Raw genomic sequence first — 25,011 nt, forward strand, 5'->3', positions numbered from 1 at the left:
CAGCATGGGCGGTGCTACCTGCCTGTGGCTGGTGGTCAGGTCTGGGTGTGGAGTCAGTGGGAATCATAGCCTCTTCCTCCTCCTGGAGCCTCCCAACAGCCAGCCCTCCCAGCTGGCAGAGCAGCAGAGACTGGATGCCTTCCTGGATTCGTTACCATCATCCCCCTCTTCCCACTTCAGAAAGCAGGAGAACAGGGTGCTCAGAAACTGGGGGCCCTGCCCAGAAGCACCTCCCTTCCTTCCAGTGCCATCACATGGGCTTGCTTAGCCATTGCCCCAAAGCTTCCTTAAGACACCTGGGCACTCGTTCTCAGAAAGGACATTTATTAGCACACCTGAGTGTGCCACGCAGAACATGTATTCAGACAGGGGTCCCTGCCCGGGGGTGGGGCTCACAGTCTAAAGGTGGCACAACTTGTACACACAGGACACAGACACAGGGAGCGGGGCGTCTTCAGGGGAGACAGGTCAGGGGAGCCACGGCTGGGGCATACAGCACGTTCAACCCGCGTCCTTCTGGTTGTCTTTGTGGGGGAGGGAGAGGCGAGCAGAACGTGGCCTGAGATGGCCTTCCAGAAAGCAGCGGCATCCAAGAGGGACTGGCAGGAGAGAGACCAGAGGGCAGTGGTCCCAGGCACAGGGAAGGATGGGGGAGCCTCTGCAGGCAGGGATGAAGAGAAACCCCACGAAGTGAAGGCAGGAGAAAGACAGAAGTGCAGGAGGAGAGAGGCTTGGAGCCCACGGCAAGGGGCTGTCACCTCTGCCAGGCCGAGCTGTCCTGCTTTTTAGCCTAGATTTCCAGATCGAGCAGAAGTCCTGGCAAGAACTGCTTGTGAGGCTTACTTACCTGGCCCTAGGGCTCCCTGCAACCTCTGAACCAGAGACATTTAAACCATATCGTCAGTATGGGGCAGAAGGGGAGAGGGCGGGCAGCTTCAGGTGGGAGTACTTAGCGCAGAGTGAGGAGAAAGCTGCCAGCCCCAGGTACGGGGGAGCAAGAGGCAAGGTGGCCCCTCTAACAGGGGTGGACAGGGGCCAGCATGTGGACGCACAACAGTGGAGGGCTCTCCTTTCCTGTGCGCCCGTAACAGGTGTAGCGCTTCCCTTCTGAAAGCACCGGGAGAGCTGCCAAGCCTCGGTTTCCCCCGGGCTGTGTGCAAGAGGGAAGGAAGAAAGGGCAAGAATTCTTATTGCTCTTCTGTGGATGGAGGGAACTGCGGAAGGAAACAGCTTGCCCCGGGGCCTCTGTGTCTACCGGGGCCCAGCTTCCTAGGTCCTCAGGCAGGGACCGAGTTGAGACTTTTCTAATTCTAAAGGATGAAACCAGAAAAGGGTTGGAGAGAAGGCTCAGGTCCAGCCAACAGCCTAGAACTCCACAGGGAACAGAGAGGACACACTGGCCTGAAACGACAGTGGCCCTGTCAGAGTTCACGTTGGTGGTGGGAAAGGTGAAGGGTCTCCCTTTGGTTTGTCTCACCTGCCTTGGAGGGTGGTGAGGGTCCCCTGGGAACTGTGGCGAGGGCGTGTCGGGCTGGGTGAACTAGAGGGGCACCCTGTAAGCCCTAAGGAGACTCCACTCCCAATAAGCTTTGCTTTAGGCATGATCCAGGGGGTATGGCTGCTTCCTGGATTTCTGGGTAGCTGGTGGGTTCATATTCTCAACCTGAAGATAGGCTAGAAGGGCCTCATCAAGTGAAGCTGAATCCCAAAGGTGACAGGTGAGGGGAGACTTGGCCCCAGGCTATCCATCCCCATCCCCCACTTCCTCTTCCCCTGGGAGATAGTGGAGGGCTAGGACCCACGGAGGAAACAGCCAAGGCCCTACTTTTTCACGATCCTTTATTAATCAGAACGGGCCTTGCCACAAAAAGCAGGGCCCATCCCCACAAAAATATGATTTTGCAAAGAGGAAATCTTGCTGGCTTAGAGGGTGCATGTGGTGGAAAATTTTTGTATGGTTTTTTTTCCCCCCTCTTTTTTTCTTCAGTTTTTCTTCATTTCTCTTCGCTGCAATTTTTTTTTTTTTTTTTTGTGACGGTGGGTTTTTGTCATAGATTTTTTTTTTTTTTTTTAATAAAACACTTGCGCTCAAGGACTCAAACACAGTACAAACAGAAACCACCAATCCCCACCCCTGGGGCCCCAGCAGGACTGGGGACTCTGGGGACTCCCCTTGGCTTTTTGTGTGGCTGTTTTCCTTGTCCCTTCCCTGGCGTCTAGCGCCGGTGGGCAGGTGCGGGGTCCTGGGGCAGGTGGAATTTATACAGCAGTTATGTGGGGTGATGGTCACAAGAAAGGATACCTGAACAAGTTAACGACTAACTCTAGGGTGCCCACAAAGATGGTGGATGACGCTCAAGAAGGGTGCAGGGACACAGTGGAGAAGAGATAGGTGGGCCCAGGCCGGCCTCAGCTATCCCCGGAGGCTCTGTGGGGGGAGGGGCAGGCGGGCCTTGCCTTCAGGCTTCGGTAATAATACTTTGCTCGCGGGTAGCACCTTCAGAATCCTCCAGCCTCCACCCCCAGGTCAGGTGACGGCGGCCTTACAACCTCCCCCATGAGGTAGGTGAAGTATTATTACCATCATTTTACAGATGGGGAAAATGAGGCCCCGGGAGTGTGGGTGATCTGTCCAAGGTCCTGGGATGGCAACAGGGCCGTGCCCTTCCTCCACCCCCAAGTTCCCCCTTTCTCTGTTCCCTAAAACCTTAGACCTCCCCCCGCCCTCACCCATACCACCCGCCTCTTCCCTTGCTAGCCCACCTTGCCCTTGGCCCGCCGCTTGCCACCGCTCCCCCGCGTCCCAGAGCTCAGGCTGCACGTCGGGGGTTGGAGAACCCCACGCGGGGTTCATCGCTGCGCCTGGGTGCGGTCAGGTTTGGAATAGGCAGGGCCAGGTAAGGCTCTCTGCATGTGATTGGCTAAGAGCTTCGTGGGCGGGGCTCGGAAAACGGGGAAGCAGTTGCCCCGCCCACTCAGTGCTAGTTGGTCCAGTTCCCGAGAGCTCTGTAGCAGGCAAGGGGACCTGGAGCGGGGCTTGCTGTCCCACCGGCCTCGGGGTGGAGGGGCACAGGATTTGAGGGCAGGATGGAGGCTGGCAGAGCCCTTCCGCTTCTCAGAGCTTCCAACAGCAACCTTTCTTCGCTTCCACTGTCTCCGGAGCCGCTGCCCTCCCTCCCCCCTGGGGGTTGGTTCCCCGGCCTGCCCGATAAGGGCCGTGCTATGAGGGCAGATCCCCATTTTAAGCAAAGCTACAATATAGAAAAATTGGGATTTACAAGGAATGTGGGTGACTACTTGCTTTACGTTAGCACTCTTCACTCTACAAAATGATTCACTTACTTTGTATGATATTCCTCCAGATCCTTAGGGTCAGGTGTAGGGGCGAAGGCGTCAGTCTATGTAAGAAATTTTGATATGGGCAAAAATGTGATCAGAACGCTCAGCTCAAAGGGAAGTCTGCTTAAGGAACATGGTTCCCAACTGCCCATGCTTTTGCCGTGCAAAGTGGGGGACCTTTTCCAGTCTCCTTTCCTGGGGCGTCACCCATTTGGGGGTAGAGCCGTGGTCCCAGGCCTCGTCCACAGACTGTGGTGTGCTGGCGCCACCTGGCGGCGTCTTCCGGGAATGCCAGGCGCAAGGGCGAGGACCCCGGGATTCGAAAGCGGTCGCCAGCTGTCTTGTATCAACACCGGGACCCACGTGGGGATGAGGGGGCTTAAGCAGGGATCATCTTGAAATCTTCCCTCTCCGTAGAGATGCTAGTTCTAGTCTCTGCAGCCGCGGAGGCAGGGAAACCACAGCTTCTTTGTGGGGGAGGAGGGCAACCTCAAAACTCACAGGATCCGGGAATGCTCTCTGCTTCCTTCGCCTGAACTATGGGACCAGGGGCGGTGGGAAAGGTGAGCTGCTCAAGTGATGCAAGGACAGAGACCACGATGGAATGAAAAGGAAGGTCTCCGAATGGGGATGGGGGCGTGGGGTGGGATGGAAGAGAGGGAGAATGTGTGTGGCAGGGAGGTCGGCAGACAGGAGGAAGGGGAAGGAAGCAGGAAGGCGTGGTGAGTGCTGCCAGTGTGGCTGGGATGTGACACCTGGGAACAGGGAGGGTGTCTTTGGATGAGGATGTTAGGGAAGAGAGCTAATGGGGGCTTGGGACCCCTGAGACAGAAAGGAGCAGAGGTGGAATGTGATATGCACAGTGGTGCCTAAAAGGCAAACACTGATGCTCAAGAGATGACGCTGCTGGGGAGAGACCTGGTGGAGAGCATGGGGAGGTGGGAGGAGAAGGACAGAGCCCAGGTCTCAGCCTAGCTCCTCTCTGCCCCTCTTCCCCACCCGACTTTCCCTCCATCCCTGCCTCACCCCACCCCCTCACCTGCCTCTCCTCTCCCACCCCCAGCTCTGTGCCTTGACTTCTCAAGCCTCCAGCCCACCCCGTCCGTTCAGCCTCTTCTGTTCAGCCTCTTCTTCAGCACATGGGCCCCAGGGACACAGGGAGTGCGTGCTGCCACCCCCACACGTGCACGCACACACACGTTACACACGCACGGTGGACACAACACAATACACAGGGCTGCGGCTCCAGGACCCCCGGAGCAGGCTATATACTATCCTCGGCACTCAGGGCCCAGCCGGCTCCTGAAACTGCCCTGGAACAGGCCTCCCTCTCTCTCTCTCTCTCTCTCTCTCTCTCTCTCTCTCTCTCTCTCTCTCTCTCTCTCTCTCTCTCTCTCTCTCTCTCTCTCTCTCTCTCTCTCGGTCAGGCCAGGCCGGGCCAAACGCCTCCGACATCCCCTCTCCTGGGCCCACGTTGGGGGCGGGGGCGGGGGGCGGCCTTCCTCCACTCCTAGGCGCTGCCTTAAAGAAAACGGGGGACCGTGCCCACCTGGCGGGCCTCTGGAGGGATCTGCCCTCTGGCTCTCAAGCTCACCTCCCCGCTTCTTGAGTATCAGCAAGTCAGGAAGGAAAGGGGCAAAGCAGGCAAATGGCTCCCAGAGCCCCTCCCCCAGAGCTGGACCGGTGGGGAATGGGGCTGGTGCTCCCTAGAAGCAGGGCCCGACTGGTTCCTGGGACCTCTCCCTGGCCGAGCCCTCGGGATCCTTCCCTCACCCGTGGTCGGGGGGGCCAGGCCGGGCCTTGTGCATAAAGTGGTGAGGGCGTGATGGGGACCCGGCCCTCAGCCCCCTGGGGCTCCCTTGGCCCCAATCAGGCCTTCAGCTGGTGCCACTGGGCCACAGGCTGCCGGGGCCGGGCAATCATGTCCTTCCAGTGCTTCACTTCCCCGGGCCCACTCTTCCAGGACAGGTAGATCTGGGGAGAGAGGGAAGAGCAGGCGTTAGCGGCACCCTCTGAGGCACTGTCCCTTCCCCCACTGGTGGTGACACTCCGTGTCCACGGTGGCACCCTAGCTTGTGATCGTGGGGACCAATGGGGTCTCTGCCTACAGAAGCCCCTCCTATCTCCACCCACCCCCCAACCAGCCTGACCTATCTTCCCTGTTGTGCTTTCCCTCGGGAGCCTGGGCATGCCTGGCCCTTTCCAGTTAAACACCCAGCCTGTTTTGTGGTGAGAGATGGATGGGGATGGAGGCAGGATTCTCCCACGCTCTTCCCTCCCCTACCTGCTGGGCACTGTCTTTCCCTCCTTACTGACAAACACTCTTACACTTCATAGGCACGCTTACTACCTATCAGGCACGGAGCTAGGGATTTGCATACATAGATCATCAAATCCTTACCGGTGAGGCAGGTATGTTACTATCCCCATTTTACAGATGGAGAAACTAAGGTACAGAGAGTTAAGAGACTGACCCACAGTCACAGGATTTATGCGTGGTGCAGAAGGATTTAAATCTGGGTCTTTGGGGCTTCATTTGTTGTTCAGTCACTCAGTCTTACCCGAGTCTTGGAGACCCCGTGGACTTTATACTATCAACCTAATCCTACCTGCTTCCATGTGAGAAGCTTCATAGCCCCGGGGGGTAGGGGGAGGCTGTGTACGTGATCCCCTGGCTAACCTCAGCCTTGTGACTGGTGGTTAGCTCAGAGCACAGGGCTCCCTAAGCTACTTGGGCCAAAGGGAGAACAAACCCACCTTCACCTCAGTTCAGCCAGCAGAAGGTAGGACCTACCCAACTCTAAAAGACTAAGCTTGAGAAAAGACTACGCTGGCCAAGGAAGGGCTCCACACTCATGGTCCCATGGGATGTGGATGATGCTGTCCTGGGGACCCGTCCCACCTGTGACCACAGGTCAGCAAGTCATACGTACTCCCTGGGCCTTGCTGGATGGCCGGCAGGGTCAGCTGTCCTTTTGGGGCCAGCTGCTTCCCTCCCACCCCCAATAGCTAGGTTCTCCATCCCCGTCTGTCTGAGGGGTGCCTCCACCTCGGCCCTCTTCCCTGTGGGTGCCCAGGTCACTTCCCATTTCCCTTATACCGGGCTATGCCCTGGGTGACGCATGTTCTCCCCTCACTTGCTCCTGGCATCTTCCCTTCCCCTGTACCTCTCTGGTCAACTGATTTCCTGCACTGTTACTGGTCAAACCTCCATTCCTGATTGGACGCCCATGCCCTTACTAGGAACTTCTCAGTAATAACCTTCATTACGATAGTGGCTAACATACATGTTCCATGTGCTGTGTTAAGCATCTTGCCTGTGTTATTTAATCCTCCCAGCCTGTGAGGCTAGGTTTGTTTTACTCTCATTTTAAGAGGAAGAATGAGGCTCATAAATGTTATGACTGTTAAGAGGCAGCACTGGGCTCTGGATCCAGGCAGGGTGATTCTCAAGCCCACACTCTCCACTCTAAGCCATAGCCAAACAAAGGAACAGACATTTCAAAGTAGAAAAGAGATGGCTTTACGGTACAGAATGGCATCCTGGAAAAACTCAAGGCCAGGCATGGACTTTCAGTTGATGAAAGAGAGGTCAGTTTCTGCAAGGAGAATGTCCACATGCCTCAGGCAGTTCTTACAACACCGTAGGGTTGGTATTATAGCTCCATTTTGCAAATGAGAACACTGAGGCTCAGAGAGGCAAGGTCCTACAGCTGTTGAAGAGCAGAGTCTTCGGAGCCTGACTCTCAACACAAGCCCCAGTCCACTTACCCTCTGCAGGCAGAACCCAGGGCGACACTGATTTACCTTGTCAGAGGGTCCTGCCCGGAAAACCCTCTTTGGGGAACCCAGGACACTTTTCTCTATCATTTCCTTCTTTCCCTGCTCTTCCAGTGGTCTGTCCTGAACTGATGGACATGGGAGGACACTGGGGCAAATCTCGACCAATCCTCTCCTTTTCAGATGAAACAGAGAGACTGACCCCCTCTCCCTCCTGCTGTCCAGCCCTGTGCTCACTCACTACCCCGGCAGCTCCTTTAAAGTACACATCCTTGCCGGGTGCTCCTCCAACCCACCTACCTTGCCAATGACGTCGTTGCGGCTGAGCTTGTCCTTGTCCATGACAGTGATAATGATGGTCGTCTCTCTCAGCTTCTCCGTAGGGATGTCGAAGGCAAAGGACTCATTGAAGATGGGGTTAAGGTTCCTCTTCATCGTCACTGTCTTCTTCTTCTCCACCCGCTTGTCCTTGTACATCAGCCACACCTTCACGTAGGGGTCTGGGGGACACCAGGGGGAAGCGTCAGAGGAGCAGAGAGGGGAAGCTGGGGCAGGAAGGGCTGTGCTCTTTCCCTGCGGGGTGAGGCAAGCCCAAGGAAGAAGGAGGGCGGGGGGACCTGGGGCATCAGCAGATGGAGGAGCTGCCAGGGACTGTAGCCATTGCCTAGTGCTCTTCTGGGAACACAAACGGGAAGTCTGAGAGGCTCAGATCTCACTCGAGGTCACAGATAAGACGTGTCAGAACTGGGGCTAGAACCCAAGGCCCCCCCACCATCGTGTTCACTTTCTTCCTGATCCTGAGCAGGGCAGAGTTCAAGATGATGCTGACCCTGAGGGTACTCCAAAGGCGGCCACCAGGGCTGTAGGGTAAAGGCATGGGGACTGGAGGTGGGGCCTGGGGGTTGGGGGTGAAGCCCACAGCCAGGACCCTGCTGTTCACATCCAGCATGACTCCTGTGCACCAGAAGCTCCCTGGCCCGTCCGCCCCCGGCCATGAGAGGTGCCAGCACCTGACGTGCCCCCGATGTCCATGGCTTTGAGGTTCCGGGCTTTGATGATGTTCACGATGATGGAGTTGGCAGAGGGGTTGTAGCAGAGAGACAGGAGCAGCTCGCCTCGGCTCCCCTGAGAGGGAGAACAAGAGGGCGTGGGAACTAGGGGACCCCTCCCCTTGCACCTGGGTGCTTACACACCCCCTCTGTTTGTCACAGCTGCACAGCTGGTTCCCCTTCATCTGGCAGGTCTGGGCCCTGCTCCCCAGGCTCTCTATCACTGCCCATCCTCCCCAGGTGCTGAGCTTTGGCACTGGCCTCCAGCCGGCTGGTGGGAACTTGGGTCTGCTAGGCCCCGCCTACCCACCCGGCCCACAACCCTCCTGATTCCCTGCCATTGAGGAGGGACTCGGACCCCATCTGGACTTCCCTGGTGGCTCAGATGGTGAAGAATCCCTCTGCAATGCAGGAGGTGTAGGTTCAATCCCTGGGTGGGGAAGATCCCCTGGAGAAGGGAATGGCAACCCACTCCAGTATTCTTGGCTGGGGAATTCCATGGACAGCCTGGTGGGCTACAGTCCATGGGGTTGCAAAGCATCACAGACTCAATGGAGATGAGTTTGAGCAAACTCTGGGAGATAGTGAAGGGCAGGGAAGACTGGCAGGCTGCAGGCCATGGGGTTACAAAGAGTCAGACACGACTTAGCGACTGAACAACGACCAGGACCTGGTCTCTTAGCTGCCCAGCCGGGGACCTGCAGGTAGGGCCTTACACTCCCATCGCTGCATGGCTTCAGATCCTTCCAGAAGGTCTGCATCTGGGTCAGGTCCACCTTGTTGAGGGGGATGGACACCTCCCCGATGGGGTCGTTGCGGCTGAAGCGGTCATAGTCCAGGACCTGGAGGTAGAGGACCCTCTGCACCACTTTCTCGTAGGGGAAACCTGGGGGACAGACAGTGCAGGTGAAGAGCAGGACTGAGCGGTCACACGGAGCCTGGGCGGGGCAGCGCTCCCAGGCAGGAACATGTGCACTCAGACCTCCCTGAAGGGTCAGCAAGGACCGTCTCATTTGTCTCCCTCGACAGTTCTGCGAGGTGGATGGCATCATGTCCATTTTACAGATGAGGAGACTGAGGCCCAGATGGCTTAAATTATCCGCCCAAAGTCCCACAGCTAATTAAGAGCAGACCATTCATTCACTCGTTCATCACGAGTCCATCTGGCGGCTGGGCAGTGCCCCCCCTTGCCCTCTGGGCAGCCCTGCCACTGCCAATCATCCTGGCACAAGTCTGGGCACGTGGCCTTGCCTGAGATGGCCACAGCTGCTAGAAAGCAAGGCCCAGGAGGACACAGGACAGAGGGAAATGGCAAAGGTGGAGAAACAGCACTAGACTCCTGTCTTAGGACTCCAGCGAATGCATCAGCCTCTCCGTCTGTCCTTCCTCAACAGACCAGCAGCCATCCCCGTCTCCACTGCCACCTCGCCATCCAAGCCACTGGCACCTCTTGGCCAGACAGTCACAAGAGTCTCCAAACAGCCCTCCCTGCTCGTGAGCTTTCTCCTAGAGCCCATTCTCAACACAGCAGCCAGAGTGAGCTTTTAAAAATAGAAATCACATCATGATACTCTCCGGCTTAAAGCCTTTGAATGGCTCCCAGTGCACTTAGGATAAAAGCCGGTGCCCTGCCTCGGCTTCAAGTCCTTCTATAATTTGGCCCGCTGTCCTCTCCCTGCTCACCTTGTGACCGCTCTTCACTCAGTGACTGGGCTCCAGCCACCCTGGCTTTTCTTGCCTTGGCCCCACCACACCATGTCTCAGCTTATCCTCTTCCATCAGGTCTCAGCTTTCTTTCCCGACGTCCCAGAGGGGCTCGGATCCCCTGTTTTATACACTAGCCCGTTCCTTTCACAGCACTTATCACAGGCTGCACTAGAGATTTATGTTTCCTTCAGCCTGGCTTTCCCAGTAGGCTAGAATTTCCAGGAAGGCATCTCTGTCCTCAGCTACCACCGGATCCCAGCATCTAACACCATTTCTGGCACGTAGTAGGCACTCGATTAAATATTTGTTAAGTGAATCAATCATTGAACAAATGCCCGTGAAAGGGCCTGATGGAAGAACTGGACCTCAGGCCAGAGCGGAGAGCCAGGGGAAGGCGCTGGGACAGGATGGAAGATACTGGGGAGCCAGAGGAAGGTCTGAAGCCTCAGTCACTCACTGGGCTTTGGGAGGCTTAGGAGGAGGAAGAGCTGACATGGGAAAGCAGGGGGTGTGGGCCAGCCTGGAGGCCTCAGGTGATGTGATCCTGAACCAAGGTGTGAGCAGGAAGGAGAGAGAATACTTAAGATCCTAGCTCAGCTGGTGGAGAAGATGAAGGGAGAGGAAGAGTTCCGCAGGATTCTGGTGCCTTCTACCAAAGATGCCAGCAGCACGGAGTTGCCTCTGATAGGGGCAGGTGCACTCGAAGAGGAAATTCTTTGTCCCTCTAGCCCCCAGCTTCTGAATTCTTGAGAGGGCCCCATATCGGGGGGGCTATGGGCTATGTCTTGCTCACTTTGGAATACCCCAGGCTCCTGTTCAAGTGACTTTGTTTTCACCTCACCGTGCGGTTTACGGGATCTTAGTTCTCCAACCAGGAATTGAACCCAGGTCCTTGCCAGTGAAAGCATGGAGTCCTAACCACTGGACTTCCAGGGAATTCCCTAGGTGACCTTTGGCATCTGTTTAGGTGAAATGAGCACAGACAGGTGTTCTGGAAAGGTTGAAGGCTCCAAGAAGTCCTTGAACCTGAGTCAGCTCTCTTCAACACCAGTCTCCTATCTGGCAAACTCCTATTCATCCATCAAAACCCATCATGAATGATCCTGCTTCTGGGAAATGGTTTTCAGTGTCACCAACAGGAGTTTATATTGGGCCCTTGCGCATCTGCCATGCAATGCATGGTTTACCTATCTACACATCTGTGTTTTCCAAGGAATGCCTTAAGGGTCATAATGGTGCCTCATTCTTTTCTGTACCCTCAGTACCCAGGACAGTGCCCAGCCCATAGTTGATGCTGGGTAAATGTTTGCAGAAAGGATCAGTGGATTGAGGCTCTACCCTTAAACTTCGCCCGACCAGCTGGCCACATGCACCAGCAGACAGCTGAGCCTCTCATTGGTTATGCCATCTCTAAACTGGCCCCCATGCAGAACTGAGGACCCCATGCAGAACTGAGGAGGGGAGAAACAAACGAACACCCACTGGCTCACCCTTAAGGACTTATTTAGTGGGTGAGCTGGCTGTCGCCCTGCCAAAGGGTGTTTAACAAACTGATATAAAGTGTTTTCTGGGTGTTGTGAGTGCTTTTACAGTTCGCTGATTTGTTTAACCCTATTATCTTAATTTTACAGATGGGGAACCATGGCACAGGTTCAGGAACTTGCCCCAGGTCACACAGCTAGTAAGCGGCAGAGCTGAGATTTGAACTTAGGCAGCTTGGGCCACAGCCTGGGCTCTTACCCCCTCCACTGTGGCCACTGCAGGTGCTCCCCCTCTGGATCCTGTGGTTGCCACCCCTCCTTCCCGCATGCTGAGGATGGGTCCTGTGTCCGGGCAGTGGCCCAACTTTCCCCCTTGCCCTCTGGCTGCGATGCTGGCTCCACTCAGCCCTGTAACCTCATCCCAGCCAGACATGAAACGCACCAGGGTGACTGGGCCGAGTTCCTGGGCCTCTGTGTGTGTATCTGTACAAGTGTGTTTGTGCATGTGGTCATCTATGTGTGTGTGTGTGGCTGGGTGGTGCGCAGGACAGCCAAGGGGAAGAGGGGACTCTGGGGGAGGGGGCGGCACGGCCTCACCTTCAAAGAGGAAGGTCTCGTTCCAGTGGGGATTCAGGTTCTTCCGCTTCACCTTGGTCTCCAGCTTGTGCTTCTTGTCTGGCAGCAGGTAGATCTTGACGAAGGGGTCGCTGGTGCCGCTGAAGTCCTTGGCCGGCAGCTCCTGGGCCTTCATGATCTTCACGGTGAGCGTGGACTCCTGGAAGTTGTAGCCGACGCTGAACTGGATCCGGCCCAGGTTCTCCCGGCTACAGCCCTCGTGGGCCTCGTCCTCCTCGGAGCCTGGGGAGAGCTGGGGGCAGAGGAGAGGCAGGCAGCGTTGGGGAGAATTCTGCTTCTCCGAAGCCCCCTCCACAGCCCAGTGGGGTTGGGAGGCCCTGCCCTGTGCCCAAGGCCGGTCCCCCGTCACCATGTGGGGTTGGTGGCGGCACCTTTCCTGTTCACATCTTGGTGGTGAGGATGCCGAGGCGGAAGCCAAGGGCCTTGACCAGGATCACACAGGGAGAGGGGGCAGAGCCAGGACAACCCCTGAACCCCAGAGCCCTGTGCACCCCACTCCCCAGCCTCTTCTTGCAGCCCTGGGTCTGCCCCCGCCCCCAGCTTCACCACAGGCTGCTTCGCCTCCCCTGGTGTGCCCCAGGACCCCAGCTCCCTCCTCCTCCTTCCCACCTTTCCATCAGCCCTACGGGAGGGCCCCCTGTGAAATACACCAACACAAAAACCTGGGCTACAAAACAGATGAGGGAGATTGTTCTCATCTCAAAAGAGTTTACCACGGTATTTCTTTAGAAAGTGACTCTCTGGGGTTCTGAGGATAAAGAGATTTCGAAAATGAGAGAGGTGAATTTTCAGAAGCAACATCTATTTGTGTAAAGCAGGGACAAAGTGCAGATTCCCAGGCAGATTCCCAGGCAGATTCCCAGGCCGCATCCCTGGGTAGCCTCCTTTTTGAGGGGCTGGGGTGGGCCTGGGCGGCAGAGCTTTTTCCTAGGAGCCTCGGATGACAGTGCTGCACACCAGATGGCTGCAGAGGAGGCCACACCTGCATTCAGTCCTCATCCCCCGGGGGGTGGCACTTGGTTGGGCCAACCCAGCAACCAATAGACATAGGGGGTGGCATGGGTGTCCCATGCCCCGAAGGAAGTCGAAAAAATGGGAAGTAACTGGGGGAGGGTCTCTCAGCCAAGTGTTCCCAGCTGTGGTTGCTCACTGGGGACATCTGGTCAGGTTTTAGAATCCTGTCCTTCCCCAGCCACCTGCATCCTTCCCTGGGTCCTATCCTAAATTCCACCCCTGACCCAGGGATCCACATGGGCCAAGCATTTCATACTCTGGGCCTCCCAGGTGGCTCAGTGTAAAGAATCTGCCTGGCAGTGCAGGAGACCCAGGTTCGATCCCTGGCTCGGGAAGATCCCCTGCAGAAGGAAATGGCAACCCACTCTAGTGTTCTTGCCTGGAGAATCCCGTGGACAGAGGAGCCTGGTGGGCTACAATCCATGGGGTTGCAAAAGAATTGGACACGACTCAGCAACTGAACAACAACAATTCCTGTCTCTAAAAGCTCCTGAGGTGATTAAGAGGCAGGGTGGGGCCCAGGGTACCACATTTAAGACAAAACTGCTGGAACCGGTTTGATTTCGCCCCTTCCCCTGCAGGAGACTTTTCTGTGCCCCCTCCTTCCTCCTGGAGAGGCAGCCCTAGGCTCTGAACTACTAACGAATATGTATGATGTGCACCAACTGCGGCAGAAGTCTCTTACATCATCTTCTTGCTGAATGCTGACAATAGCCGGGAGAGGCAGTTAAGATCACTCTCTAGCTGAGGAGACTGGGTTCAGAGAGGTTCAGTCACAAGTCCAAGATTGCACAGCAGTATGGACTCTCTCTGAATTGAAAGTCCACTCTTGCCACCAAAGCAGGCCCACATCCCAGGGTGATTTTGAGACTCTCCCACCATCCCCCTCAAGCCAGTGTGTGGACTCCCCTGCCCCAGGTGAGAGGCACCCAGATCACACCAATAGTAACCACCCTGGGCCCAGCCCTGCCCTGTTCGCTTTGCCCTCAGCTACTCCCTCCAACTTCCTGATGAAGCAGACACTACTGGGCTCTAGTCTGGTTCGGGGCACAGAGATTACTGCCTCAAGCACCCTGTGACTAAGTGATGGGCCAGAATTCGAACACAGGTCAGCGCCCTGCCATCATGAATGCCCTTCCAGCTGCCTCACTCTCGCACTCAGGCCCAGTGTCTGGGGCTTCACCGGCCACACCCCTGGTCCTGCCTGGAGGTGGGAGCAGGGCAGAGCTGCCTCCCCTGTTCTTCTCACAGCAGAAGTGGGTCCCCCCAGCCCCACCCCTTGGCCGGATCCAGGCAGCGCTGTGCACGCTCCATTCAGGCCCGCTGAGAATCTGGCTTTCCAACTCAGGTCCAGTTTTCCCCAGGAGCTCCTTCCTTCTCCTCCTACTGGCCCCACTCCCTCTGAACCTCAGTTTTTGCATCTATAGAGTGGCACCATGAGACAGACCTATGTTATGGGGTTCCAGAGAAGGTTAAGGGATCTTGCTGTGGTCCTGTTCTGCAGCCTGGCCCCTGCCACTGCTGGCTATGGACTGAGAGCAGTCCCTTCCAGGACCACTTGCCCCGCCCCATGCCTTCTAAAATTGGGGTGGAGACCCTGGTGACCGAAGCACAGGTGGCCCCAGCCCCACCTAGTCTGGTTATTTGGATCTTGGTTTCCAAACAGGTGGGCTGGTGCTGAGAGTCTTAACCCGGGCCAGTGGACTTCACCTCAGAAGTGGGCAGTGGCTCTGTGCCCACTCCCAGTCTTCCCAAACCACAGCCCTGAGCCCTAATTAACCAGCTGGGGCAGCTCCTAGATCTGTTTCCATGGTAACCAAGCTAGCCACTCCACCCCACCCCACCCTCCCCACCAAGGGCTGGAGGAGGTGCTACCTCAGCCCCAGCTCTGGTAGAAGCAAGCAGGCAGGAGTAACCCAGATGGGGGTATGGCTAGGCCTCCTCTCTGACCCCCTCCCCTCAGTCCCTTTGTCTGAAAGGCTATATTGGGTGCCCGACTTGTTTCCTGACCCCTGAGCTTCGGACAGTCTGGGACCTGGAGGTCAGCCTGGGGCCTGGTTTCCTTCTGCCCTATTCATCTTCATCATCACTGTTAATGCCAGTGACCCAGCTGTGGCCTAAGGCTAGGCAATTAGACCCTGCCTGCCCACCTCTGAGCATCCGCTGAGCACGTGAGAGGGCTCTGGGGCCTGCACTCCTTTCTTCTGCCTGAGGCTGCCGGCCCCTCCCTGGAGGCAGCAAGGGGCAGGCTAGCTGGCTGGGAAAGGGCCGTCCCTTCTGGGAACCTGGCTACCAGGAAGCTGGAACCAATTAAGAGGCTGTGCAGGGAGGCGGGATGGACTGTGCTGAAGGCCCGTCCAAAGGAGAGGAAGGCCGGGCTGATCTCCATGGGTGGGGGAAGACAGGCAGGAAGGTGGTGGAGGACCAGGCAGGCAGGGCTCAGGGCAGGCAGGAAGAAGGAGAGGAGAGAGGCCGAAGGAAGCCCAGATCTGGAATGTGGAAAAATCTGATACTCTAGTCTGTATTCCGGAGAAATGCAGACTTGGGCCTGTAGCAGGCCTGCTGACTGGGAATCTGCATTTTAATGAGATCTCCCAGTGATGTGTGTGCCTATCACAATCTAGAAAAAGGGAGTGTGGATGGATGGTTTGAGCCAGCCAGAACCCTAAATGGCAGGAGGGTTGGGCCTGGGGCTCCGGGGGCCTCTGGGATGGTGGGGGGTGTGATGTCAGAGCGGTGGGCAAGGGAACACTGAATTGAATGATGTCAAGTCTAGCAAGGGCCTGGGAGCCCACCAAGCCCCCTTCCTTCTCTACAGGAGGGATGGAGAAGACAGGGAGGAGCTAAGGGGAGGAGAGGGGGCACCCAGGTCCAGGGATGGGAAATGGTTTCTCCCCACTAGGAATCTAGCAGGCACCGGGTCCCCACCCTCAGGTCCTCGCCAAGCCTTCCTGGGACTTCTGGGCTGCCAAGCCTTTGACTGACTCCGGCCTGACCTCTGCGGCTGCCCAATCACAGGGGGCTCGCCCTGGGGCCTTGGGCCCTCCAAGGAGCCCTTTGGAAAGTGCAGGTGGGGCAAATGGCTGTGACTCACTGCTGCCACTAGGGGGTGCCATGTGAAGCCACAACCTCTCCCCTAGAGAAAACACCCCAGATCCACAGGGCTGGGATCCCAGGAGGGTGGGGTCCACTCAGAAGGACTAGGACCAGAGGGGTTCTGCTCTCCTGTTCTCTTTGGGCCTCAGCTGACCCCCAGCAACGGGGTCCCGGAATGCCACCGGACACGTCCACTCAGTGGGCGGTCCCTCCAAGAGAGAGGACCCCTTCCGCCCCAAGTCTTTGGTCCACAAGCCTCTCCTCCTAGGATCATGTATCAGATTTTCTAAGGCCCTGGCTCCACCCAGAGACAGGAGGAGGATGGGAATTCTTAGTCTGTCTTGACAGATGAGGAAACTGAAGCGCAGAGAGGCTGCTGGGGTTGAAAGAGATGGAAAAGGACGCAGGGCAGGCTCACCTGGCCACCAGGGTCATTCTCCTGCATAACTGACCCCCAAGCTCCACACCCCCTGCCCCCTGCCCCGGGCCTCCTGCCCTTCTCACCATGAGCATCTCACTGGTGAGGGAGTTGACGAGGTCTGAGACGGAGGAACGAGGCTCGGTCCGGCGGTCAGACTCATCGTGGGGCGTCTGGCCGGGCACTGGGGCTGTGTTCACCGCCTTCCCTCCTGCAGGCAACCTGGGGGCAGGAAGGGATCTGAATGAGTGTGGACTCGGAGGTGGGCTGGGCTGGGCACCGCCGGCCTGGGAGGCAGCAGGACCTTCTGGTACCCAAGCGGCTGCCACCTCCTATGGGCCAGCAGGAGCCCTCCCCCTCGCCTCTGCCCCTGCGTGATCTGGCTGGACATCCCCGGGCAGGTGAATTTTGGCCCGTGTTCCCACTCCTCCTGTCCCCTAGAAAGTACCCCAACCTGCAGCCCCTGCTCACGTGGTGCTCTCTGAGCACCTGCCCTCCCTAGAGGCTCCCTCCACCCCTGCTGGCCCCAGCCCAGGAGGGAGGCTCCCGAGACGGTGTGTCCAGCTCCCCTGTCCGCGTCATTTCCCTTGGCAAACACGCCCAGAGCTCCTGTCTCCTGGAGGCCCCACCTGTTTGTTCAGGCTCAGCAGGAATACAGGTGCCCTTTAGACAAGAGACTGACCAGGTGAGTTTGGGACCAGTGTCCACGCAGCCCTGTCCACTAGAAATTTGGCCAGTACAACTGAGAACCGAAGTTTTTCTTTTGATTGACATAATTTAGATTTAAATGGCCACCTACTGGACGGGGCAACTCTACACCACTTTGCTCCCCAATCTTCACCCTCCTCTCATTCTGAGGACTGCACTTTGATTAGGCTCTCACCTGGGGTCAGAGGAAGACAGGGTCCCACTGAAAAGCCCCTGGCTCTGACGGTTCCACTCCAGGCCCCTATCTACACCCTGACTCTGAGTGGACCCCCCGGGAAGCTGGGCTCTCTGGCCCAGTGGCTGAGTGATGAGCCAGTCTCCGTCTAGCAAGGATTCAGGAAGCCTGCCCGGGGACCAGGCTGGAATGTCCCATGAGGAAGAGGTGGGGGCAGGCAGCGAGGAAGGGACCATGTGGTGGGGAGCATGGGGCTCATGACGGGCTACGGTAGAACAGCTTCGAGGCTACCAGAGCCACAGACTCAGAGGCACACACAGGCTGGACCCAAGCCATGGCCCTCGGAATGGACCAGCCACCAGCACCCACAGTTGGCTACGACAGGCAGACAGGACATGCACGGAGTATGCCAGGCCCTGGAGGGAAGACACCAGGACCCAACAGCAGGGTGTGTGAACACACACACACACACACACACACACACACACACGAGTGCACACAAGCACGACAGACACCCAGGCAACGGAGATGAATGGCATGGGCAACCAGGCAGATGGACCAGAGTAGCAAGATGACGCACACGCAGCGCTGTGCACACTTAGATTCTGAGAGGACACACATTCGGGGAGGCCTGGGCATGCCAAGGGGTGTGTGTGAACTGGGACACACTGAAACAGAAAAAGCAGGGAGCAGTTTCGGGGACAGACGCCATGAGAGTCGGACGCACGGTGCACCTGCTGTGAGAACCCGGCCTTGTCCAGACAACACAGAAAACGCCCCACCCGAGCCCGGGACACGCGGGGCACCCTCCCAGAGGCGGGGCCACAGCAGAGCACACGCACGCATGCACGCATCACACAGACACACACACACGGACACGTGCTCACGCAGACAGGCACGGGGAGGAAGAGGAGACTGAAATAGCTGGAGAGGTAAAGTCAGGTTAAAAATAGAGTGGGAGAGGAGGAGGGAGCCGAGATTGACTGCTGAAGGTATGAGAAAGTCGGTTATTCTGGCCACACCACAGCATCAGCACAGCTGCCAAGCAGCCTAGGAAAAGATGGTCAGCGCCACTGAAGCTATCGGAGGTCACAGGACAGAGAGAGACAGAGAGACGGGGCACAGAGGCAGAGGGAGAGGCGGAGGGGCCCGGCCCAGGGCCATCCCTGTGAGGAGCAGACGGGAGGAAGGAGACAGGGAGGGAGGGAGAGAAGCCGAGAAAGGTTAGTTGGACACGAGTGAAGAGGCTGCAGGGTGGACAAGGGGACAAGGAGTGAGGCGGCCGAGAGAAGAGGCAGAGAGGAGGCGGGGACACACACCGGGACGGAGGAAGCATGGTGGCTTCGGAGCCGGGGGCAGCGATGGGGTGGCCAGGTCCCGCCCTGCCCCCCACCCCACTCGAGGGGGTGGGGCCATGGTGGAAACCATTTGGATCCCGAGGAGCGACGGTGAGAAAGATGGACAGGGCACGAGGCATGCGTGGGTGCAGGGCAGTGGGTGAGGTGGGCCGGGCGAGCAGGGCGTGGGAGCCAAGGGCAGCCGTGGCCTCCTTCCCTCCCCCTCTCGGGCCCAGGAGCCATCTGCATCTCTCGGGGCTCCAGCGCTGAGGCCTAGGGGTCTTGGGGGTCCTGGATGGGTGGGGCTTCAGGACCACCAAGAACTGTGGGAGTGAGGGGCAGTGACTTGCTAAATGCACCTTGCTTGGGACCTGGAGTGGCCACGCCTCCTCCTAGGGCTCTTGTTTCCTGGGAACCTGCGGCTAACAGACCTGGGGGGCTGGATGCTCTCCCCAACAACAGCCAAGGGCCACCCATCTGCTACCCTGGAGACACCCGGCCAAGGGGTCAGCTGGGTGGAGAAGGGGGCACTGGGACCACAGGGTGAACCCTGGACGTGGAGGCAGAAGCTGAGGAGGAAAGGAACAGCTGACCCAAGCTCACCATTACAAGGTCCGTGCAGCCAGGAGCCCAGAGGGGCGGACCCCAAAGTGCCCGGTGCCCAGAGGGGGATGCCAATGCCAAGCTTGGGGGAGGGGAGAGTGCCGGGCAGGAAGCACCCTAGCAGTGGCTCATCACCCGAGAAAGACCCCAACAGCCATGAGAAATGAGCTTCCGGGATGGAGTAGGCGTGACTGGGTGGGAATGGCCTGGGTCCACTCAGAAAGTCAGGCTGGGTGGGGGCGAGGGCGCAGGGCCCCCACCTCCACACCCACCTTTCCCAGAAAGGCAGGGGACGACTGATGCAATGATCAGAAGGGATGAGTGTGTTAAAATATGGAGTGAGACCTGAGTGGCAAGGAGGTAAAAATAGGCGGTGGGTGAAAATGGAGCCAGTTAATTAACACATGGGTGATATGAAATCTCGTTTCCAGCCTGCATCTGCTCCCTCACGTTTCACACCTTTGTTGGCCAGGAGCTCGGACTCTTAGCAAGGCTTTCAGAGGGCTTCAGCTCCTGCGGGCCCCTAGCCCTCCCCCCGACTGCCCTCTGGCTGGCCTGTGGGAAGCCGGGACTCCGGTGGTTCCAGTGGTCTGGAGGTGGCAGACTCGGCTCCTCCCGCATCCCAGGACCTGGGCTCGGGGTGTGACACCATTTGTGCTCGTGAGCGGAAGAGCTGGTCCCATGCTCCCCTCCCACTCTCTGGTCACTTGCGGCTTTGTCCACCAGACATGCAACTGTGAACTTGGGATGGGAAGAACATGGGAGAGTTGGGTTTCCAGAAGCCACTGCAGAGACAGGCAAGTCGGCTAACTCGGCCTGTCCTCCCCTCCTGCACAGGCCCCCAGCAGCAGCCTGGGACAGTCCCTCCTGCACCTTCCGGGCTCTTAGTGAGTAAGGGTCAGGGTCCCTGCCTGGCGGACAGGCTCTGACCCGTGCCTCAACCCGAGGGGCTGCTCCCTCGCTAGAGGCTTGGCATGTCCGAGCTGGAAGGGGTCACCCTGTCCAACCCCTCACTTGACAGATGAGGAAGCAGAGGCCCAGAGAAGGGCTGTGACTTGCCCGTCTCAAAACCAGAGCTAAAAGGAGGCGGCCTGGCTGCCAGGCCACACAACTCTCCTGTAGGCCTTTGGGCTGATGAAAAGTACAACCTGATCAAGGGGATGGGTCCTCCTCCCGCGATTACAGGTATGTACCTGACCCAGCCCAAGGCAAGGGGGGAGGCGGTGGCCAGACCAGGAGCAGGGTCATCCCACCTTAGTGATGCTGCCTGAACCCTGGGTCCCTTGACCTTTGCCCGTCCCCTTCCCCATGAGAGTGCTCAGCTCCCTCCTTGAGATGGGAGTGTCAGATGATGCTCCCTTTGGCTCCTGATGACCAGGGCGACGGATGGTTAAATGCCCAGCCCTCTGCTCAGCCCATGCTGGGGCCACGCGGGCTACTCCTGAAGGCCAGCTGCTGGGCTCCCAGTGACAGAGGGCCCGACCAGCCCCTGCCACCTGCTCTCATCCCCCACCCACTCCTGTTCCCTCCTGCTGGTACCTCAGGCTCAGTGGGGGCTGCCTTTCTGGTTCTTTCTGATCCCTGGGCCTTTCTTAGGCCCCAGACCTTCCCTGCCAGGGCCTCCTCTTCCATCAGCCCTGAGCAGCCGGTCACATCTCTGCAGGGGTGGGGTGTGTGTGTGTGTGTGACCATCACCCCAGGGGGACCTCCAGGCAAAAGGGAGGTTGAGGTGGCGGGGATGAGGGAAAACAGGCTGACGCCCTCTCCCTAACATCCCAGCCGCCCACCAACCACCGGAGAAACTGGGATTTCTGGGTTGGGTGGGACAGAAATGAAAGATGAGGGGGCAGCAGAGGGGAGCCAAGCAAGAAGATGGGGCCGAAATGCTGGCTTGCTCCGGGCGAGGGCAGGCAGGCCCGGGGAGCAGGCTTGATCCAGAATGGTCCCAGGACAGCCACACTGGCCTCAGGCCCAAGGGACACCACCAGCATGGCCGGTGTGAGGGCGCCGGCTGGGGAGGGGTCGTCCTCCCGCTCCAGCATCCGCAGAAGGTGCCGCTGCCTCGTCCAGCAGCCGGGGGTCGAGGCTGGCAGCCTCTCCACGCCTCCTTCTCTGCCACGGCCGCCGCAGGCCCTCGCCTGTGCTCGTACCTCTTGTCCCCCTGAGCGTTCTGGTTCTGCTGGGTTCCTGGGTTTTGCAGGTCAGGGATATTGGCAAAGTCATCCTGTTCCGAAAGCCCTAAGACCAAGGATAGCACCACCATCCGGCCTTCCCTGCCCGGGGGGCGGAGTGGGCAGCCCACCAGCGGGGGGGAGAGGAGGAGGAGGCCCCGCGGAGTGGCGGGGGGCAGGGAGGGGGAGGAGAGAGAGACAGAGACAAAGAGAGAGAAGAAAACAGCGTAAGAAACTGGGCCTGCAGAAGAGAAACCAAACTTCAGCACTGTCAACAGTTGTAGAGCAGAGGAGGGGAGAAGGCGGGTGGCGGGGCGGTGGGGAAGGGAGGGGAATGGAGTGGAGGTGTCTGCAGCCTGAGACCCAGCTCGCCACCAGGGAGGGGCTGGGCAGAGGCATGTGGCTGGGATGCCCCAAGAAAACCCGCGGGGAAGGCTAGGAGGAGTGGAGCCCGGGCACGGGGACATGGTCCATATCCAAGGTTCATTCATCTCTGGCTGAACAAAGGCCAGAGGCTACTCAGACCATCTGGGCCCCTGGGAGAAGGTCGGGGGAGGCCCTCTGCTGCCATCTTGCTTGGGGACCCTGTGGGCAGGGGTTTGGGCTTCCGGGCAGGAAGTCGTTAGAAAGCTTGGAAACCCAGAGGGCGCTGCATCCAGTGAAGTCCCTCATCAAGACATCCCTGGGTCCTGGTCGCCAGGAGGCAGGTCTGGGGGGCTCCCTCCCAGGTCCTTAGAGACTCGGCCCATTGGAGGAGAACGTTAGACTCTTCTGGCACGTGGTGGACTGGCCATCCTGCGCCTTCTCCTGGGTCCCCCTTCCTGGAGATCTGGGGAATAGCCACCAAGGCTCTGGGGTCCAGTTCAGGGGCCTTTCCTTGGAGAATCAGTCCAGAAGGCGCCAAGGGGCAAAGAGAGAGAGAGAGAGACAGAAAGTGCAGGAAGCTGGCAAGGTCTGTAGAGGGCCTGGCAGGACTCGAGGGACCTGTGTCCACAGTCAGGGTGGTCTGGAGGACTCCTGCCCTGAGGAAGTCTCGGTTCAGATGGCCCAGGAATCATCACGTGGGCAGCAGCGTGGGGCCAGAGGTCAAGGGGTGACGTCTTCCAGGCCAGCTTCTCTCAGAGAACTGCTGGGCGGTTGTGGGGCTGCTTGCCCTTTCCAGGGGTGAAAAGTGCCCCTCAAGGCCATCGCAGTTTGTGGGTGTTTTCTGGGTGCTTGGCTGAGCTCCCCCAGCTTTGGCTTCTCAACTAAACACATGGAGAGCAATTCTCAGAAGCGGCAAGCATGCCACCAAGGGAAAGCATGCCACCAAGCCAGCCTGATGGGACGTCCCAGAGGGTGGGACTCCTGGGCCAGGAGGTCTCCCGCTTCAACCACCGTCCAAGAGCACGAAGAGGTTGGTCTCCTTGGAGAGTTCCTGGAGAGGTCGTCAAAAAGGCGAGTGAGAAATGACGACAGAGGGGAAGGTGCGGGGGTCTCAGAAAATGGGGGAAGGCCATGGGGTCCGGAGCTGGTGGATGCTGACTTCCCTGTCTTTGCATCTTCGTCCTGGGCACGGCTGCTCCAGGCTGACACCTTGCACGGGCATCTAACTTTCCGAAAGAACGCCCCCTTTCCTCAGGACTAATCCTCGTTTTTCCTTTGTTCCCTGCCCACTGGTACTGTTTCACAGTTGGTAAAATTCCATTTGACTGCCTGGAAGCTGGTTGTGCTGGGGGAAGTCAAACCCAACGAAAACAACATGTTTTTCCCTGGTTAATGCATTTTTCAGATACTCCTTTTGCTCTTCTTAAAAACAAAACGGCTGCTCTGCACAAGTTCCTGATTTGTCATTCTCCATGGCATCGCAGGCCGCAGGGGCATGAGTGAAGGGCAAGAGGAAGGGGAGAAGCTGGCGGTGTTGAGGGGGGTGGTCACATCTTGCAAGCAGGAGGAATGCCTTCTCCCTGCAAGAGGGAGTGGGATTTGGGGGGCCCTGGTTAGCCTTCTCACCCTGACTCTCTGTGTGGGCCCCAGCATTTGTGGTGAGAGAAGGATGTCAGAAGCATGCCAGCTGAACTGTGAGAGGGGTCAGGGGCTGGCAAGCTACAGCTGGTGGCCTGTTTTGTGCAGCCCACAAGCTAAGAATGGTTTGTACATTTTAAAAATATTGTTTTGTTTTTTTTAAAATGTGATCGAGACCATGTGTCCCTCAGAGCCTAAATTATTTATAAATCTGGTCCTTTAGAGAAAAAGTTTGCAGACCCCTGCTGTGAGGGACTACAGGTGGAGGAGGTGGGGGACTGGGGTGAACTCTGGGGCTGGCCGGCCGGTGAGGGGCGCAAACAGCGCAGTGGGCAGAAGAAGCGCTGATGCTGCATGAGAGTGATGCTCATCGAATCCTGGCCGGCTAGAGAGGGGGCGGGCAGGGGAGGGGGTACCAGAGGCCTTCCTGAGGCTGGCTGCTTTCTTCCTGGAGCCTGGGCATGGCCCTTGCTCCCACGTGACAGCTACAGAATGGGAGGCAGGGTGATGGCTGTGCAGACGGCCGCCTGCAGTTGGGAGGAGCAGAGGGGTGCAGGGTTCCCGCCGGCTCTCCGTTCTGCTCAAGCCATGGCAGAACCGATTCCCATCACTCTTCCAATCCACGCCAGTGCCACAGCATCCGCCCCAGGACAAACCGCCCTTCTGCAAGCCAGGAGGCTCTGTCGGCTATCTTGTCTCAGGCCGGCGTCCAGCTGAATTCCTGACGGTCCTTGGGTGGGGAAGAGCCCCAGCAGATGCGCTAGCTAGTTTGGCCAAGTAGTCACAGGCGGCATGGCACCTTCCTGCCTGGCCAGGGCCAAGGGTATGGGAAGCTGGTGCAGGGGGTGTCTTCCGTTGGGCTGCCCCTCCCAGGGGTAGCACTCCTGACCGCCTTTCGGGCTGGGGTCTCAGCTGGAGGCACGAGCTCTGAAGGATGCTCAGAATCCTCACATTTTGCCAGTGAGCCGGGCCTTCACCTTGGCCTTCCCCTTCCTCCTCCCTTTCTCCTCTCCCAGGCTTAGTGTGCTGGTCTCCTGCTCCATGAAATGTGCTCCCAGGAAAAGACCTGGGTGTTGAGAATAATCCCCAGAGCCTGGAAGGAAGGTCATGTTAGGCCAGAGGAAGGAGGTGATGTCACGGACTGAAGCCCAGGCCAGCCCCGGGCTCGGAGAGTGAGTGTAGATGCCCAGAGGGACACTGGGCAGAGGGCACCCTGGGTGGGGCCCTGCCAGTGTGGGAGGGGCAAGTGGGCACACGGCAGGGGGTGGGTGAGGGACACACCCAGCGGAGGGGAATGGTTAAGGCCAGACACGGCCGGGATGTTGTTACCTGTCTGACCTGTGCACTTCGAAAAAGCCTCTGATTCAGAGACGTTTTCTAAAGCTTTGGGGGATCGTTTTGAGGTTTGTCCTCAGGGAATGAGCGGGTCATGGTGGGAGCCAGGGAGGGAAGTGGAGGGCAGGTGGCTATGGAAGGTCATCAGAGGGACAGAG

The 25,011-nt window shown here is 58.1% G+C and overlaps 1 protein-coding gene across 5 annotated transcripts in view; it reads right to left on the minus strand.

Moving 5' to 3' along the window:
• Positions 308-25,011, minus strand: part of SYT7 (synaptotagmin 7) — a 64,485-nt gene continuing 39,781 nt past the window's right edge. For 3 of the 5 annotated variants that reach the window (XM_018043420.1, XM_018043419.1, XM_018043418.1), the window contains 7 exons: positions 21,494-21,616; positions 16,607-16,742; positions 11,954-12,224; positions 8,885-9,054; positions 8,130-8,244; positions 7,420-7,619; positions 308-5,313 (listed from right to left, as the gene is read on the minus strand). In XM_018043420.1, the coding sequence (XP_017898909.1) occupies positions 5,209-5,313; positions 7,420-7,619; positions 8,130-8,244; positions 8,885-9,054; positions 11,954-12,224; positions 16,607-16,742; positions 21,494-21,616 (1,120 nt within the window). In that variant the 3' untranslated portion in view covers positions 308-5,208. The remainder of the gene's footprint in view (positions 5,314-7,419; positions 7,620-8,129; positions 8,245-8,884; positions 9,055-11,953; positions 12,225-16,606; positions 16,743-21,493; positions 21,617-25,011) is intronic. The other 2 variants (XM_018043422.1, XM_018043421.1) reach the window with 1 other exon arrangement.

This window comes from Capra hircus, chromosome 29 (genome assembly GCF_001704415.2).
Source record: "Capra hircus breed San Clemente chromosome 29, ASM170441v1, whole genome shotgun sequence".
NCBI lineage: Eukaryota > Metazoa > Chordata > Mammalia > Artiodactyla > Bovidae > Capra > Capra hircus.